The sequence below is a fragment of the Dipodomys ordii genome, unplaced genomic scaffold (genome assembly GCF_000151885.1).
Source record: "Dipodomys ordii isolate 6190 unplaced genomic scaffold, Dord_2.0 Scaffold118, whole genome shotgun sequence".
Taxonomy (NCBI): domain Eukaryota; kingdom Metazoa; phylum Chordata; class Mammalia; order Rodentia; family Heteromyidae; genus Dipodomys; species Dipodomys ordii.
In genome coordinates this window covers 473,041-490,338 of record NW_012267334.1, presented here as the reverse complement: position 1 = coordinate 490,338, position 17,298 = coordinate 473,041, and the positions used below count along the sequence as shown (strand labels likewise).

At 47.1% G+C, this 17,298-nt stretch overlaps 1 protein-coding gene across 1 annotated transcript in view; it reads right to left on the bottom strand.

The window, feature by feature from the left end:
- Pnpla7 (patatin-like phospholipase domain containing 7) overlaps window positions 1-17,298 on the bottom strand; it is a 59,612-nt gene that overhangs the window by 18,293 nt on the left and 24,021 nt on the right. Inside the window, 5 exon segments of the mRNA XM_013029326.1 lie at window positions 8,809-8,845; window positions 11,487-11,604; window positions 13,222-13,379; window positions 14,033-14,169; window positions 14,386-14,411. Coding sequence (XP_012884780.1) covers window positions 8,809-8,845; window positions 11,487-11,604; window positions 13,222-13,379; window positions 14,033-14,169; window positions 14,386-14,411 — 476 coding nt within the window.

The following is a 17,298-nucleotide window of genomic DNA, read 5'->3' as shown; positions in this document are numbered from 1 at the left end:
TTTCTTTTTGCTTATGTGGTGCTGAGGAATCGAACCCAGGACCTCATGCATGCAAGGCAAGCACTCTACCACTGAGCCACCTTCCCAGCCCCTCCGTGAGACTCTTATCTCCAATAAACTACTAGAAAACTGGAAGTGGCTCTGTGGCTCTTTTGGTAGAGTGCTCACCTTGAGCTGAAGAGCTGAGGGACAGCGCCCAAGCCCAGCCCCATGACAACAACAACAAAAAAATCTTCAGGGACTTTCCCTCCAGGGCTGGCTTTGAACCATGATCCTCAGATCTGTCATCTGTCTCTCCTGAGTAGCTAGGATTACAGGAGTAAACCACCAGCACCCAGCAATATTATATATATATGTATATGTATACAATTATTTTTTGCTGGTCCTGAGGTGCCATCCCTGAGCTCTTTTGCTCAAAGCTAGCACTCTTCCACTAGAGCCATAGCACCACTTTTGGCTTTTTCTGTGATTTAATTGGAGCTGAAAGTCTCACAGACTTTCCTGCCCAGGCTGGCTTTGAACTGTGATCCTCAGATCTCAGTCTCCTGAGCAGCTAGGATGAAAGGCATGAGTCACCGGGGTCCAGATAAAAAAATAATTTTTAATTTGATAAAATGGTTATAAACTTATTTTAAATGCTTTTACATAAAAATAAAGTGATTTAAGAAGCATGACATATTTCTCCATAGTAATGTTACATCAATGGGCTTAATTTCCCAATCAAAAGACTTATAGTAGCAGATTGGATCAAAAAACAAGATCCAATCATTTGTTGTCTCCAGGAAACAAATCTCACAACAGTCAAAGATAAACACAAATTCTGAGTGAAGGGATGGAAAAAGATCTTTCAAAAATGTAGCCTGCAAGAAGGCAGGAGCCTCCATATCGTTATCAGATAAAACAGACTTCATGTGAAAAGCAGTAAGAAGAGACAAAGATCATGACATATTAAGAAAGAGAATGATCCATGAAGAGGAAATTACAGTGGTCAATATATATGCACCAAATATATATGTACATACATATATATATATATATACACCAAACAATAAAGCACTAAATATATTAAACAAACAGACTTATAAAGACTGATAGATCCCAACAGAACAATAGTGGGAGCCTTTAACACCCTACTCTCACCAAAGGACAGGTCAACCAACCAAAGAATCAGAAAAGAAGCAGGAGTGAGAGTGGGAGGGAGGGAAGGAAGGGAGGAAAGGGAGGGAGGGGAGGGAGGGAGGGAAGCAGGCAGGCAGGCAGGCCGAGCAGACGCAGGAGAACCACCTCCCCAGACCCAACAGTAGGTCTGAACCTTTTCCTCCCGGCTACTGCCCCTCCCTCCCTCCTTGGCCCCTTCCTCTTCCTCTTCCTATTTTTGCTTCTCTTTCTCCTCCCCCCATATCCTCTTGCTCTTCATGCAATAGATCCTCCTTAGGGAATCCTCTTCCCTTCTTCTTTCTCAGCAATCTCAGATGTTAGAAGCCTCCATTTAGGTAGAACCAGAGGGATGGGAGCTTCACTGCTTATTTACGTAGCTTTTTCTTAGTCTCTCAGCAGGGCACTTGTGAAGTTCTGGCTCTTGCCCAAAGAAAGGTGGAGAAAGAATATCTCTCCTGGCTGTTACAAACTACGGGAGATGCTGGATGTGGCCTGGTTTCGGAAGTGAAGGCTCAGGGCCTGCAGGCACAAGGTAAGACCTGCTTTGTTTCACAAAACAAGACCCCCTTCCTAAGGTTCTCCATGGAGATGGGTGAGCTGTGAGCAAGCATCGGCAAACATCCAGCCCCGCATACCTCTTCAATTATCTGCCCTGCCCCAACCAGTAGAAGTAGAAGGTAAAGAAAGGAATTCTCAGATCTGCTTGTGCTAACCTGGCCCCACTAGGAACTACCCAGAATCCCTACTACGGCCCTGAGAACTGGAGATGGCACAGAACATCAGGCCGTTTCCAGGACAGTTCTGGGAAGCACATGGCCTTGACCAGTGAGTGACTAGGACATGAGCTAAAAATACAAGCACAATGGCAGCTTACCAAGATGAAAATGGGAGCATAATACCCCAAATACCGAGACAGGATCCAAATTTTCAGGTGTACTGAAAGCAAGCAAAGAGGAAAGTCAACAGACAAAATGACATGTCATAGATGTCAAAATTATTTGAAAATAAAAACCACCCCCCAAAAAAGAAGCTACTATAACAGATACCCCAGAAACAAATATAGTGACTCCAAATCCCCCCAAACATGAAGAGCCAAAATACAATAACTGGAACAGAAAGCTTTGCAGGGCATGCATAGAGTCGCACACCCGCCAATCCCAGGACTCACAGTCTGAGCGGAGGAGGCGCCTGTGAGGCCCGTCTGCGGTTCCCAAGCACACTAGCAGAAACCTCCCTGGACAGGCCTAATACCAGGATTAGGGTGATAGAGGAAAGAGGAAGTGATAGGAAGACTTATCAGAGAAACTTCTAGCTGAACATTAGAGAGAGAAAGTTGAAAGAATAGTTCCCTGGATACCTTCATTCACAAAGAAGACAAGGTTAAAAACACGTAAGCTGGGTGCTGGGGGCTCACACGTGTAATCCTGGCTATTGAGGCTGAGCTCTGAGGATGATGTTCAAAGCCAGTCCAGTCAGAAAAGCCCCCATGAAACACCTATCTCCAACGAACCACTGAAAAACCAGAAGTGGGATTCTGGCTCAAATTGGTAAGGCGCTAGCCTTGAGCAAAAGCGTTCAGGAGCCCCATGACCACCACCACCACCACCAAAAAAGAACCCTGCCCTGCCCTCCCGTAGGATGATCCAGCAGACCACAAATAAGTTAGTAGAAAAGAATTGGTAGGAAATGAAGTAGGGTATGAAAGCTGGGAGCCCTGTGGTAGATGGGGAGGTGGGGGGGACTGCACTGAAAATGGGTGCAGGATATGTGGAGGGTTCTCCAGGCAGGGAGCACAGAGTCAGGAGAGAGACGAGTGTGGTGTATATGGTGTGCACAGAACATTTAATTCATTATGGAAAAAACCCTAACCCTAACCCTAACCCTAACCCTCTTCAGCTCAAGGCTAGCACTCTACCACTTGAGCCACAGTGCCAGTTCCAGCTTTTTTTTCTTTTTGCTTATGTGGTGCTGAGGAATCGAACCCAGGACCTCATGCATGCAAGGCAAGCACTCTACCACTGAGCCACCTTCCCAGCCCCTCCGTGAGACTCTTATCTCCAATAAACTACTAGAAAACTGGAAGTGGCTCTGTGGCTCTTTTGGTAGAGTGCTCACCTTGAGCTGAAGAGCTGAGGGACAGCGCCCAAGCCCAGCCCCATGACAACAACAACAAAAAAATCTTCAGGGACTTTCCCTCCAGGGCTGGCTTTGAACCATGATCCTCAGATCTGTCATCTGTCTCTCCTGAGTAGCTAGGATTACAGGAGTAAACCACCAGCACCCAGCAATATTATATATATATGTATATGTATACAATTATTTTTTGCTGGTCCTGAGGTGCCATCCCTGAGCTCTTTTGCTCAAAGCTAGCACTCTTCCACTAGAGCCATAGCACCACTTTTGGCTTTTTCTGTGATTTAATTGGAGCTGAAAGTCTCACAGACTTTCCTGCCCAGGCTGGCTTTGAACTGTGATCCTCAGATCTCAGTCTCCTGAGCAGCTAGGATGAAAGGCATGAGTCACCGGGGTCCAGATAAAAAAATAATTTTTAATTTGATAAAATGGTTATAAACTTATTTTAAATGCTTTTACATAAAAATAAAGTGATTTAAGAAGCATGACATATTTCTCCATAGTAATGTTACATCAATGGGCTTAATTTCCCAATCAAAAGACTTATAGTAGCAGATTGGATCAAAAAACAAGATCCAATCATTTGTTGTCTCCAGGAAACAAATCTCACAACAGTCAAAGATAAACACAAATTCTGAGTGAAGGGATGGAAAAAGATCTTTCAAAAATGTAGCCTGCAAGAAGGCAGGAGCCTCCATATCGTTATCAGATAAAACAGACTTCATGTGAAAAGCAGTAAGAAGAGACAAAGATCATGACATATTAAGAAAGAGAATGATCCATGAAGAGGAAATTACAGTGGTCAATATATATGCACCAAATATATATGTACATACATATATATATATATATATACACCAAACAATAAAGCACTAAATATATTAAACAAACAGACTTATAAAGACTGATAGATCCCAACAGAACAATAGTGGGAGCCTTTAACACCCTACTCTCACCAAAGGACAGGTCAACCAACCAAAGAATCAGAAAAGAAGCCTCTGGGTTACATGATGCATAACCCAAATAGACTTAATAGACATCTACAGAACATTCCACTCAACAACCACACAATGCACATTCTCCTCAGCAGCCTATGGAGCCTTCTCCAAAACAGATCATATCTATGAACATTCAACAAGTCTGAGCAAGTACAAAAGGATTGAGACAACTCCCTTATCCTGTCTGAGCACAATGGAATTAAACTAGATCTCAACAGCAAAAGATGCTACAGAAAACACTGGAACATATGCAGACTAAATAACACAATGTTGGATAACAGGTGAGCCACTGAAGAAATAAAAGAAGAAATCACAAAGTTCCTACAACCCAACAAGAATAGAAACACATCATTCCAGGACCCCTGAGATACAGCAGAAGCAGTGTTGAGAGGAAAGGTCCTAGCTCTAAGCACATACATAAAGAAAACAGAAGCCAGGTGCCAATGTCTCACACCTGTAATCCCAGCTGCTCAGGAGAAGACCCAGAAATAAAGCCACATACCTACAATATTTGATATTTGACAAGGGAGTCAAAGAAATACTGTGGAAAAAAAGATAGCCTCATCAATAAATGGTGTTGGGAAAATTGGACATGCATATATCGGAAACTAAAATTGGAACCTGTTTGTTACCATGAATGAGTATCAACTCAAAGTTTATCAAAGACTTAACATCAGATCTGAAACTACAGAGAGATGGAGTAGGAGAATCATTAGAAATTATAGGCATAGGTAGGAACCTTTTGAAGAGTCCCAGGGCACACAGAGAGGAAAGAGATTCAACCAATAGGATTACATCAAAATAAAGTTTCTGTACCATAAAGGACATGGTTATAAACTAGAAAGAGAGCCAACAACTGGGGGAAGATCTTTATTAGCAATATATCAGACAAAGGCCTCATATCCAAAATATACAAGGAGCTCAAGAAACTAACCCCTCCCAAAGCTACTAAACCAATCAATAAATAGGCAAAGAAGTTACAGAGGGACTTCTCAGAAGAAGTAAAAATGGCAAATAGAAGCACAGGGAAATGCTAATGCCACAAAGGAAATGCAAATCACAAAATAACTTTTGAGATTCCATCTCACCCCAGTTAGATTGGCCAATGTCAAGAACCTGAACAGCAAATGCAGGTTGGGGTGGGGGGGTGGGGGAAGGACCCCTAGTGGTGAACTAGTGCAACTACTCTGGAAGGAGGTTCTTGGGCATCTACCCAGAGCATTAAAAGTCAGAATACTGTAAAGACCCTTGCACATCTATGCTCATTGCTGCACTATTCACAATAGCCAATATAGGATAGCAGCCCAGCTGTCCTACCATAGATGAGTGGATCAAGAACACACACACACACACACACACACACACACACACAATGGAATTTTACTCATCCATTAGTAAGAATAATATGATGTTATTTGCAGGAAAATGGATGGACCTAGAAAAGTTATGCTGAGGTCAGCCAAGCCTGGAGAGACAAATGGCACGTGGAAGCTAGATCTAAAATATAACTGGGCATGATAACCTGTACAGAACTCTGGGCAATTACACACAAGCAGACTAAAGGAGGCTATCATTACAAGAGGGTCACAAAGGTGTAACTTCTCTGAACATTTAAAAATAGTATATACCAAAACAAATTCCAGGAAATGGAAACATGGGCGATAGGCGTTGTTTGTCACTGTTGGTGGTGGTGGTGGTTGTCTGTCACTGTTGGTGGTGGTGGTGGTTGTCTGTCACTGTTGGTGGTGGTGGTGGTTGTCTGTTACTGTTGGTGGTGGTGGGTTTTTGCTTTGAGGTTTTTTTCTTCAGGGGGGTAGTTAAGAAGGGACATAGAAAGGGAGGGACGAAGGGTGAATAAATGCAGTCTTTCTATTCAGTATACGCTATGTGGAAAATGACCTGTGTAACTCATGGGTGGAGATGGGGGGCAGGGAACTGGGGAGAAGTAAGGAAGAGGTGACATTGTCCAAAAAAAAGAAATGCACTCATTACCTGACTTATGAAAGGGTAGCCCCACTGTACAACACCTTAATAATGACAATAAAGCTGGGCGCTGGTGGCTCACGCCTGTATCCTAGCTACTCAGGAGGCTAAGATCTGAGGATCATGGTTCAAAGCCAGCCCAGGCAGGAAAGTCAGTGAGACTCTTTTTTTTTTAATAAACTATTATGCCAACTTTATTCTCTCACATACTGTTTCTGTTTCCTTCTCTTTTTTGTCAGTCCTGGGGCTTGAACTCTGGGCCTGGGCGCTGTCCCTCAGCTCTTCAGCTCAAGGCTATCGCTCTACCACTTGAGCCACAGCTCCACTCCCTCAATGAGACTCTTATCTCCAATTAAACACCAGAAAACCAGAAGTGGTGCTGTGGCTCAAGTGGCAGAGTGCTAGCTTTGAGTTGAAGAGCTGAGAGACAGTACCCAGGCCCAGAGTTCAAGCCCCACGACTAACAAAATAAAATAAAAATAAATAACAAGAAAATAAAAAATAAATAACAACAAAAAGATTATTTAAGAATAAAGTAATTTAAGGCCAGCTATGGTATCTCATATCTATAATCGCAGCACTCAAGAGGCTGAGACAGGAGGATCACCAGTTTGAGGCCAACCTAGGTTTCATAATGAGTCCCTGTCTCTAAATAAATAAAAGGATGAATGAGTGAATAAAGTTATTTAAATGTTAGGGCTTTCCTCCCTTTTTTGGTGATGTTGAGTATTGAACCTAATGCCTTGTGTATACTAGGCAGACTCAAGTGTAACCGCTTAAATACACCAAGCAGCTTGCTTTTTTTTTGGGGGGGGGTCCAGTCGTGGGGCCTGAACTCTGGGTCTGGGAGCTGTCCCTCAGCTCTTCAGCTCAAGGCTTGAGCTCTACCACTTGAGCCACAGTGCCACTTCCGGCTTTTTTCTTTTTGCTTATGTGGTGCTGAGGAATCGAACCCAGGGCCTCAGGCATGCAAGGCAAGCACTCTACCACTGAGCCACCTTCCCAGCCCCTGCAGCTTGCTTTTTATTCCTAAGGCCGACAAGCTGACAGAGGACTGTTGGACAGGCAGTCTAACCACTGGTACTCTTAGATGCTGTGCAGGATAATCTGAGAAGAAATGCTGCAGTCTGAGTCTATAAACCCAGATAACCTGAAGATCCAGCACATGCACTGCAGAGCTGCATGATGTCACTCCTATGAGCAACTGTTAACGTCACCCCACTCCCCCTTAGCCCTTCCTTTACCCTCCACCCAGCTCCTACTCCCCTCCAGTGTGCTTCCAGACACTCTGTAGCTGAGAGAGCTCAGTGCGACTATGGAAGGAGCTAGTTTGACTGCCTGGCAGTGATCCACCGGCCCAGGATAGTGCAGTGGAGGTAGAAGGGCCACCCACCCACCTACAGGCCCAGGATGCTGGCCCCAAGGCCTACGGAGGGTGCGAGAAAAACCACCCACACTTAGGGTGTGGGACAGCAAACAGTCCGAGCAGAGGAGTTTGAGACAGAAACCAGAGAGCATGATGGTCGGCCCTCCCTCCCTCCCTCTGCCCCTCCCCCTCCCTCCCTCCTTCCCTTCCTTCCTTCCTTCCTTCCTTCCTTTCCTTCCTTTCTTTCTTTTCTTCCTTTGTTCCTTTCTTCCTTTCTTTTGTGCAAGTCCTAGGCCTGGAACTCAGAGCCTGGGCACTGACCCTGAGCTTTGTTGCTCAATACTAACACTCTACCACTTGAGCCACAGCTCCACTTCCAGCTTTTTGGTACTTAATTAGAGATAAGAGTCTCACAGACCTTCTTGCCTGAGCTGGGTTCAAACCACGATCTCAGATCTCAGCCTCCTGAGTACTCGGATTACAGCCGTGGGTCACGGGCACCCAGTAAGCATAATGTTTTTCATGCTGCTAATCTAACACCAACTGTTAAATTAGGGCTTTAACAATTAGTTTTATTATGTAAAAATTGAAATACACACAAAGCAGAGCGGGATCCCCTTCTGCCTTTGTCCTCCTCATTTTACAGACACCCCTGGACACTCTGAAGCCCGTCCCAAAGACAGCACTGCATCCACTAATGTCTGAATATGCTGCTGCAAGGGTGGGAAGACTTTTTTCTACCAAGGGCCATGTGGATATTTATAACATCATTTGTGGGACATAGAAAATTATCGATTATGCACACAGCTGCAGGCAGCCAACAAGAAGTATATGAGAAGCACGTGTGTCTGTCCTGTCATGTACCACATTATTTTAAGAGCCTTGTGCAACCTGTAAACTGGACATGCCCCGTTCCTGCTCTAAAGGATAAGTCCTTAAAAACATAGCCATAATAATTGTCATAATTAAAACTTAATTCCAAGCTATTTAAAAAATGTTGACAAGTGGCAAAGGTTCAAAACAGGTCAATAAAGGCATTTACAAGTGCTCAGCATTGTTGCCCATCAGGGACACAAAAATTCACACTACTGTGCGGTGCCACTTCTCTCCCAAGAGAATAAATGGCTCATACCAAGAGACACCCTCACTGAGCATGTGCAGTGTGGAGACATGGACTCAGATACTATGTTGTGAAGCAAGACAGTTGCTTTGGAGGACTGTCTACAGTCCCTAAAAACACATCCATCCTGTGACCCAGCAACTCCAGAAGCAGATGAGCTGTCTGCAAGGTTAAGAATATGCCTAGCGAGCTGGGGTGTGGTGGCTCTTGCCAGTAATCCCAGCTACTTGAGAGATGGAAGAAAGAGGATCTTAAAGGCCAGGGCAGCTGGGCGCTGGTGGCTCACATCTGTCATCCTAGTACTCAGGAAGCTGCGCTTTGAGGATCGAGGTTCAAAGCCAGCCCCGACAGGAAAGTCTGTGAGATTCTTATCTCCAATAAGCCACTAGAAAACCAGAAGTGGTGCTGCAGTTCAAGTGGTAGAGCGCTTGCCTTGAGCTGAAGAGCCCAAGCCCAGAGTTCAAGCCCCACAACCGACAAAAACAAACAAACAAAAAACTGGAGGGAGAGGTTCGTCTGTTCAGTAAGATATTCTAAGGCTGGGCATAGTGACTCACACTTGTAATCTCAGTTACTAAGAGGCAGCAATTGAAGGATTGTGGTTCAAGGCCAGCCTGGGCCGAAAAGTTAGCAAGATCTGATCTCAACAAATAAACTGACTGTGGTGGCCTGTGCCTGTAATTCAAGCCATGCAGGAGGCCGCAGGCAGGACAGTTGAGATCTGAAGCAGGCCATTGTCAAAGACTCTATCAGAAAAATAACTAAAGCAAAACAGGGCTAGAGTCTGGCTCAGTGGAAGAGTGCTGACCTGGATTCAGATCTCACTACCACCAAATACAGATAGATAAATGGACAGACGGATGGATGGATGGATGGGCAGATAGATAGAAGGACAGACAGACAGATAAGAATGTGCAGCCAGGTACTAGTGGTTCACATCTGTAATCCTACCTACTCAAGAGGCTAAAATTTGAGGATCACGGTTCAAAGCCTGGGCAGGAAAGTCTGTGAGACTCTTACCTCTCATTAACCACCAGAAAACCAGAAGTAGTTCTGTGGCTTAGTGGTAGAGTGCTAGCCTTGAGCACAAACGCTCAAGAACAGCACCGAGGCTCTGAGTTCAAGCCCATAACCAACAAAACAAACAACAATAACAAGAAAAGGATGTGCTTATTCGCAGCGCAGTCCTAACAGTCACGTTTTGTGGAACGCTTGTGGAGCACTACTTGGCAGGGGAAGGAGTCCCAGGCAGAAGGCTGCGTTCTGTTCTAGAATCCAAGAAAGCAATCTGAGGGTGAGGTCCAGGGGCTAAGAACACCTCACCACAGGCCCCAACGGGACAGGGCACCCAGGGGGCTCAGCCACAGCATGTGGCCCAACAGCCTGATGGCAAGAACCGAATGCCCCACGGGGCGATGCTGCCTGGTGTGGACAGCACAGTGTGGTCAGCCAGCAGTGTCCACACGAGGAGGCAGCGCTGGGTCTCCAAGCTGAGCCCACGCCTTCCAGCCTTCATCACACCTGTGGCTGCTGCTCAGCCTGCCCACGGAGGTTCCCAGTGTGAGCCTGGGCGTGAGCAGGCCAAGAGCCTGGTCTGCTGTGGGAAGGCTGGAGACAAGGACATGGAATAGGTCTCTGGATCCCCAGAGGAGCAGACTGAATGCACTTCTGCCACCAAGGAGCAGCCCACAGAAGAGGGGGCAGGTGGCCAAGGGAGCCAAGCTCTATCTGCCCTTGGCACACAGCACAGGCATTCATGTCTAGAAAGGGGGTCAGGGGCCACTGTGGACACACCCACAGGGCTCAGACTACTGGACCTTCCAGGAGAGCCCCCATCACCTTTCTGATGGATGGATACCTACCGCCCGACTCCACCCACAGCCAGCCTCCAGCTCCTGGCTGGGGAGAACCACAGAGCAGCCTCTCTAGGTGTGGCCTGCAGCCAAGATTCCTGACTGGAGGTGCCACCAATGGTGAAGGCTCCAAACTCCAGGATGCAGCAACACCCCACACCCACACTGCCACACCCTGACCCCACAGGCAGAGGATGGCCAGAACCACAAAAATAGAATGGCCTGTAGCTGCAGCCTTGAATACTGGGTCTTGAGACGCAGCACACCAATCACTCACTTGCTCTGCCAGGTTCTTCTGGTCCCTAAATGGGCAACTACAGCAACCGCAGTCATGGTTGCCAGCATCGCGAGAGGCCTCTTAGAGACGGAGATCTGAGTCTGTGTTACTCTATGAGCCACAAGAGCAGGATTGCCAGCTGGGGGCAATGGCCCTCTGCTAAGCCTCAAATAGTAAAGCAAGTGAGAGGCCTGGGCTCTGAGGAGGCACATTGTCCTGAAGAAGGCCCGGAAACGTGGGCGCCACACTATCCTCACTTTCCCATTTGTTCCAGAAGATACCGTGCTTTGTTAATCACGCTGATTAACAATCACAGATCTGCAGTTTTCAGCCATCCCTTCCCTTCACCAACAGCCCTGGCTGGGCCTCCAACTTGTTAAGGTTGGTTCTTTCCTGGCTTGCGACACCCACAGTATTCACTAGGAGGAAGACGCTGCTGACCAGCCGCCTGACTGCTCTGCTACCACCACCCACACTCAACACTCCGGGGGCCTCTCTCCTCATATAATCCTGCCTCTTCTAGGTTCTGCTCATCCATACTTGACTGAATAGCCACCTGACCCACAGACACAGTAGAAGCAAGTGCTCTGAGCCACACCTACCTGTGGGTACCTGCATTTGATGGCCGTCAGGGCTCCTGTGGGGAGCCTGGCCAGCTCTGAGTCTCGAACAGCATGCACGGTGGTGGCCCTGCCCTGGTGGCTCAGCGTCTCCACCTGAGGAAGAAAAGACTGATGTTTGAATCTTAATTTTTCTAATTCAAGCTCACTGTATTTAGCCCATAATTAAACTAGTCACTTTTACAAAGGCTTAGTTTGATCCATTTCAATTCATAAGGTTATTTACAAATTAACTGCAATTATCATCAACTGTAATATGAAAGGACAACCATCTATTGAATAATAAGTTGAGTTTGTTTTGGAGGTGAAACAGATCTTTCATTTGAAGACTGATTTTTTGAGGCTAAGGGTATTTGGGGGCTTTTTTGTGACATGAGTAAGTTGGAAAGTAGAGCAGAATAACAAAAGTTCTGTCCAACTATATAGTATGGATTTGAGGGAGGTTCTGTTCAGTTCATGAGTGTTATGGTAGCTGATTTTATTTTACTTTATTATTATTATTTTGTCGGTCATAGGGCTTAAATTCAGAGCCTAGGCCCTTTTCCTGAGCTCTTTTTGCTCAAGGCGAGCACTCTACCACTTTGAGCCACAGCGCCACTTCCAGTTTTCTGGTGATTAATTGGAGAGAAGAGTCTCACAAAGCCAGGCCCTGGTGGCTCACGCCTGTAATCCTAGTTACTCAGGAGGCTGAGATCTGAGGATCGCAGTTCAAAGCCAGCCCGGGCAAGAAAGTCCGTGAAACTCTTATCTCTAATAAAACCACCAGAAAACTGGAAGTGGTGCTGTAGCTCAAGTGGTAGAGCGCTAGCCTTGAGCTGAAGAGCTGAGGGACAGTGCCCAAGCCCAGAGTTCAAGCCTCATGACCAAAAAAAAAAAAAGTCTCACGAACTTTCCTGCCCCAGCTGGCTTTGAACCTCCATCCTCAGATGTCAGCCTCCTGAGTAGCTAGGATTACAGGCGTGAGCCACCAGCGCCCAGCTCAAGGCCATTTTTTTAAAGTTGGTTTCCCAAATGATTTGTAGACCAAACCTGTGAAACATTTATATTTTTCTTCATATGATTTTAAAGCATTATCAGGAATAGGATTTAATTAAAACATAGTAAATAGTTGGAAGAATTTTTTTTTTTTGTCAGTCATGGAGCTTGAACTCTGGGCTTGAACGCTGTTCCTCAGCCCTTCAGCCCTTCAGCTCAAGGCTAGCCTTCTACCACTTGAGCCACTGCACCACTTCTGGTTTTCTGAGTGGTTTATTGGAGACAAGAGTCTCACAGACTTTCCTGCCTCGGCTGGCTTTGAACCGCAATCCTCAGATCTCAGTCTCCTGAGCAGCTAGGATGACAGGCGTGAGCCAACGGTGCCCAGTTTTACAAAATGTTTTTTAAACTGAATTTCTTCAGGTAAATTGAAGATTTGTTAAAAAAAAAAAAAAGCAGCAAAAAGCTCCAAGCTCCAAAAATACTGCTGTGGACCTTGGAACAAGTCACCAGCAGCTCAGGTCAGCCTTGGGACGCTTCCGCCAGCTGGCCGCTGCTGTCACTGGAGATCCTCAGACGGTGACTCTGGCCACTCCCTACCAATCGTGATCCACCACTGGCTGGGTACTCACTAGGACCCAGAACCCAGGGTCCAGCACCCTGGTCCCCAGAAGGCATTAGCAGTTCACTCCAGATCTGTTGCTGAACCATCTCCAATCCTGGAGTCTCTCAGGGAACCTTTCCCCTGTCCAGGCAGCCGGCCAGGCCAGTTCCAGGAAACAGAAAGGAGGGCCTGCCACCTTCCACACCCATGGGGTCTCCCCAGCCGGGTGCTTCTTCCCATCGCAGAACGCAGTCGGCACTAAGGACAATGTACGTGCAGTCTGACTTGTCTACTTGAGGCCCTCAGCTCACCAGCCTTCACTCCCCCTAGGTCCAGCCTGCCAAGAGCCACTCAGCCCCCAAGATGAGAAGATTAAAGTTTCAAAGGGTAGTCTTCTCAGTGAAATTCTCTGGTTTTGAAAAGCATAGGCATTTTTATTTTAAAATGTTTTCACAAGCACACATCGATGGGCTGTTGGCTTTAATAAGTTTTTTAAACTTTTCTTAACATTTAAACACCATGAATATCGATGTGGAGCTGGCCATGAGTGGCCCAGCTAGGGTTAGAGGAAAAGACCTCATACACCAGCACCTCAGAAAGGGCATTCTAACGGTTCTCAGGCTCTTTGAAAAGGCGGTACATACTTAGGATATAGACACAGAAAGATGTCAGTAAAAATGTACTTTGTCTGCATGTATACAGCTGCACACAGAACTCAAGATGCCTACAAGGGCATTTTCATGTGGATGCCTAGGGAGATAAATCCATCTGGTATACAGTCTCCACAAGAGTGAAGTTTGGTCTTCAGCTGTACTGCTCTAAGTAGGGACACATTTATGGAGGAGAAATCTGCTAGCCAGTGGACCTCTCTATACACTGCACCACAGCAGTCTTCTGACACTGCAGGCCTTCGGGGACCTCTCGGTACACAGCACACCTCCAGGCCTCACCTGTATATGGCACGCGCGGCCTCTACCTCCATCCAGTCCAGAGTGAAGTCTATCTGCTGCACAAAGGGTGACATTCTCTTCACCACAGTGTGTGCCACGCTCCGGACATCCTCTGGATGTTTCCGCATGATCCTGGAAGGCATTCTAGAGTTACTTTCCCTCTCTTGATCTGAACTCCACCAGGTTCACTACTCACTATCACAGGGTGGGATCTGTAACCTTACTACCAAACACTAGTCTCCATGTCCACTCTGAGTGCTGAGGGATGGTTTGGGGCGGAGTGTGGTGTTTGGGCAGCCATCTGCTCCCAATTCCACAGAGCCGACAGCTTCTTCTAGTGCTACTGACCATGAAGGCCCCTTGAGGCCTAGGTCCTGGCAGTGGAATCACACTCGCCAAACGCAGGCTGTGAACAGACGGCGGCACACGGCTCCCAATGCACCTTTGCCACCATAGTTTGAAGGGGCCTTGAGCCTACAGGACAGTCTAGGCTGGGCAGGCTGGGGACCCTCACCCAACACATCCTGTCCCCTGTGGACAGACTGCTTAGGCAAGGCGCGGCAAGGACATCCTAGTGGTTCGGGGGGAGATTTCAGCTCGTTGCGCTGTTTGCTTGTACTAGGCAGGGAGAACCAGGGCTGAGCAATAAAAAAGAGATGCCATTTGGTAAAAACCAGGAAATCAGAGTTGTGGCTCCTACTCTGGATGATGGGGGCCCCTTCCCCAGCCTAGAGCAATAGCAAGACAGCAGCTGGGTGGTGATGGGTTCTGAGAAGTAAAATGCAAGCTGCGCCCCAGCGTTGAATAAGAAACCCCCAGATATTGTCTAGATGATGATGATGTCTGGGGGGGAGGGACTGTCTGTATCACAGGCTCTCACACCACGTGCAGACATGTACACACAGACTGCACTCACACATGGACTTTGCAAGGTGACAAACACGTGCACCGGCACAGAAGAGCCAGGCTATATGAAGGCCAAGCGAAAAGGGCAGGGAGGCTGTGTGCCTCGACACCCACACTGAGCATCTTTCTCCTTTTTTTTTTTTGGTCATAGACTTGAACTCAGGGCCTAGGTGCTGTCCCTGAGCTTTTTTCTTCAAGGTTAGCACTATACCACTTAAGTCACAGCACTGCTTCTGGCTTTTTTGAGTATATTATTGAAGATAAGAGTTTCGCAGACTTTTCTGCCTGGGCTAGTTTGGAACTACGATTCTCAGATCTCGGCCTCCTGAGTAGCTAGTATTACAGGCATGAGTCACCAGCACCTAGCTGTTTCTTTTCTTGGCTTTCTGCTGGTTAATTGGAGATAAGAGTTTCCTAGCTTCAGCCGGGCGCCAGTGGCTCACGCCTGTAATCCTAGCTACTCAGGAGGCTGAGATCTGAGGATCATGGTTCAAAGCCAGCCCGGGCAGGAGAGACCATGAGACTCCTATCTCCAATAAATCACTAGAAAACCAGAAGTGGCGCTGTAGCTCAAGTGGTAGAGTGCTCGCCTTGAGCTGAAGAGCTGAGGGACAGCACCCAGGCCCAGAGTTCAAGCCCCACAACCGCCAAAAAAAAGAGTTTCCTAGCTTCGTGTGCCAGGCTGGCTTTGGACTGAGATCTCAGTCTCCTGAATAGCTTGGATTATATGCATAAGACATCAGTTGTCCAGAGTCTCTCCCTAGTACGGATAGGCGGGGAACAGAAGGGGGGCAGCAGGCCAAGAGCATGTTCTGAACCTCTGGGACTGGCATATTCACATGGTTCAGGAGACAGACAAACCCAGCCCCGTTCTGGGAACCCCTTGCTAGTGCAAGGACCTAGTGGATTTCCATTTCTCTAAAGCATCAGAGTCCCCATCTGTAAAATGCATTTCCCTAGCACACTGAATAGTAAGTAGAACAGGGTGGCAAGCTGGAGGCCTTAGGGCCATTCATGGAGAGGAATCAGGCATTGTGCCAAAGCCCTGCAATCCCTTCCCCCACTGAATCCCCTCACAAGACGCTGACCTGGAAGGAGTGCCAAGCAGAGAGCCGTGTGCTGTGGCATTGTTTGCCCAAGGCTGCCACCTTCTGGACAACTGGAACCACTGCTCTGGATGTGTCTTGGCTGAGACTAAACTGCTGTGCTCCACCATTTCGAGGTCCCTGACAGCTCCCTACTGTCTGACCCGCCACTTGGCTGTTCGGCGTAAGAACTCAGTGATCATACGAGGCATCTGGACTGAGAGAGACAGAAACCTTCTAGGAATATTTATAAAAAGGTTGCTGTGAGTTGAATGCAAGTGGTTTACTACTCAGGAGGCTGAGATCTGAGGCTCATGGTTTGAAGTCAGCTCAGGCAGGAAAGTCCATGAGACTCTTATCTCCAATTGACCATCACAAAAAGCCCAAAGTGACGGTGTGGCTCAAGTGGTAGAGCACTAGCCAGTGAGGAAAAAAAAAAGCTCAGGGACAGCACCAGGCTCTGCATCCAAGCCCCAGGACAGGCACCAAAAAAAAAAAATGCTGGGGCCAGTCTCACTCCTGTAATCCTTGATACTCAGGAGGCTGAGATCTAAGGATCCAGGTTCAAAGCCAGCCCTGCTGGGAAAGTCCGAGAGACTCTTATCTCCAATTAATCACCCAAAAGTCAGAAGTGAAGCTGTGGCTCAAGTGGTACAGTGTTAGCCTTGAGCAAAAAAAGCTCAAAGGCAGTGAGCAGGTGCCTAGTTCAAGCCCCAGAACTGCACAAAAACAAACAAACAAAAAACAAAACTAGGGGAAAAAAAGATAACATAACTGGTCTCCTGGCTAGACACTGATGGTGTAATCCTAGCTGCTCAGGGGGCTGAGATCTGAGACTGAAGTTCAAAGCCAGCCTGGGCAGGAAGGTCTATCAGAGTCTTATCTCCAATTTATCACCAAAAAGCTGGAAGTAGATGTGTAACTTGATAATAGCGTGCCAGCCTCAAGCACAAAAGCCAAATGAGAACAAGGCCCTGAGTTCAAACCCTAGTACCAGCATACAGACAGATCTACATGGGAGCGTGTGTGCACGTGCATACACACATGCACACACACACACACACACACACACACACACACACACACACAGAATGGGTTTCCTGAGCATGAGCAGAACTGAAGAACACAACTCCCTAGCTCTCCTATTCCAGCTCTGGCCACCAACACATAGCCATGGAATTCACACACACACACACGCACACGCACGCACACACACACACACGCACGCACGCACACACGCACACACACGCACGCACGCGCACACACACAC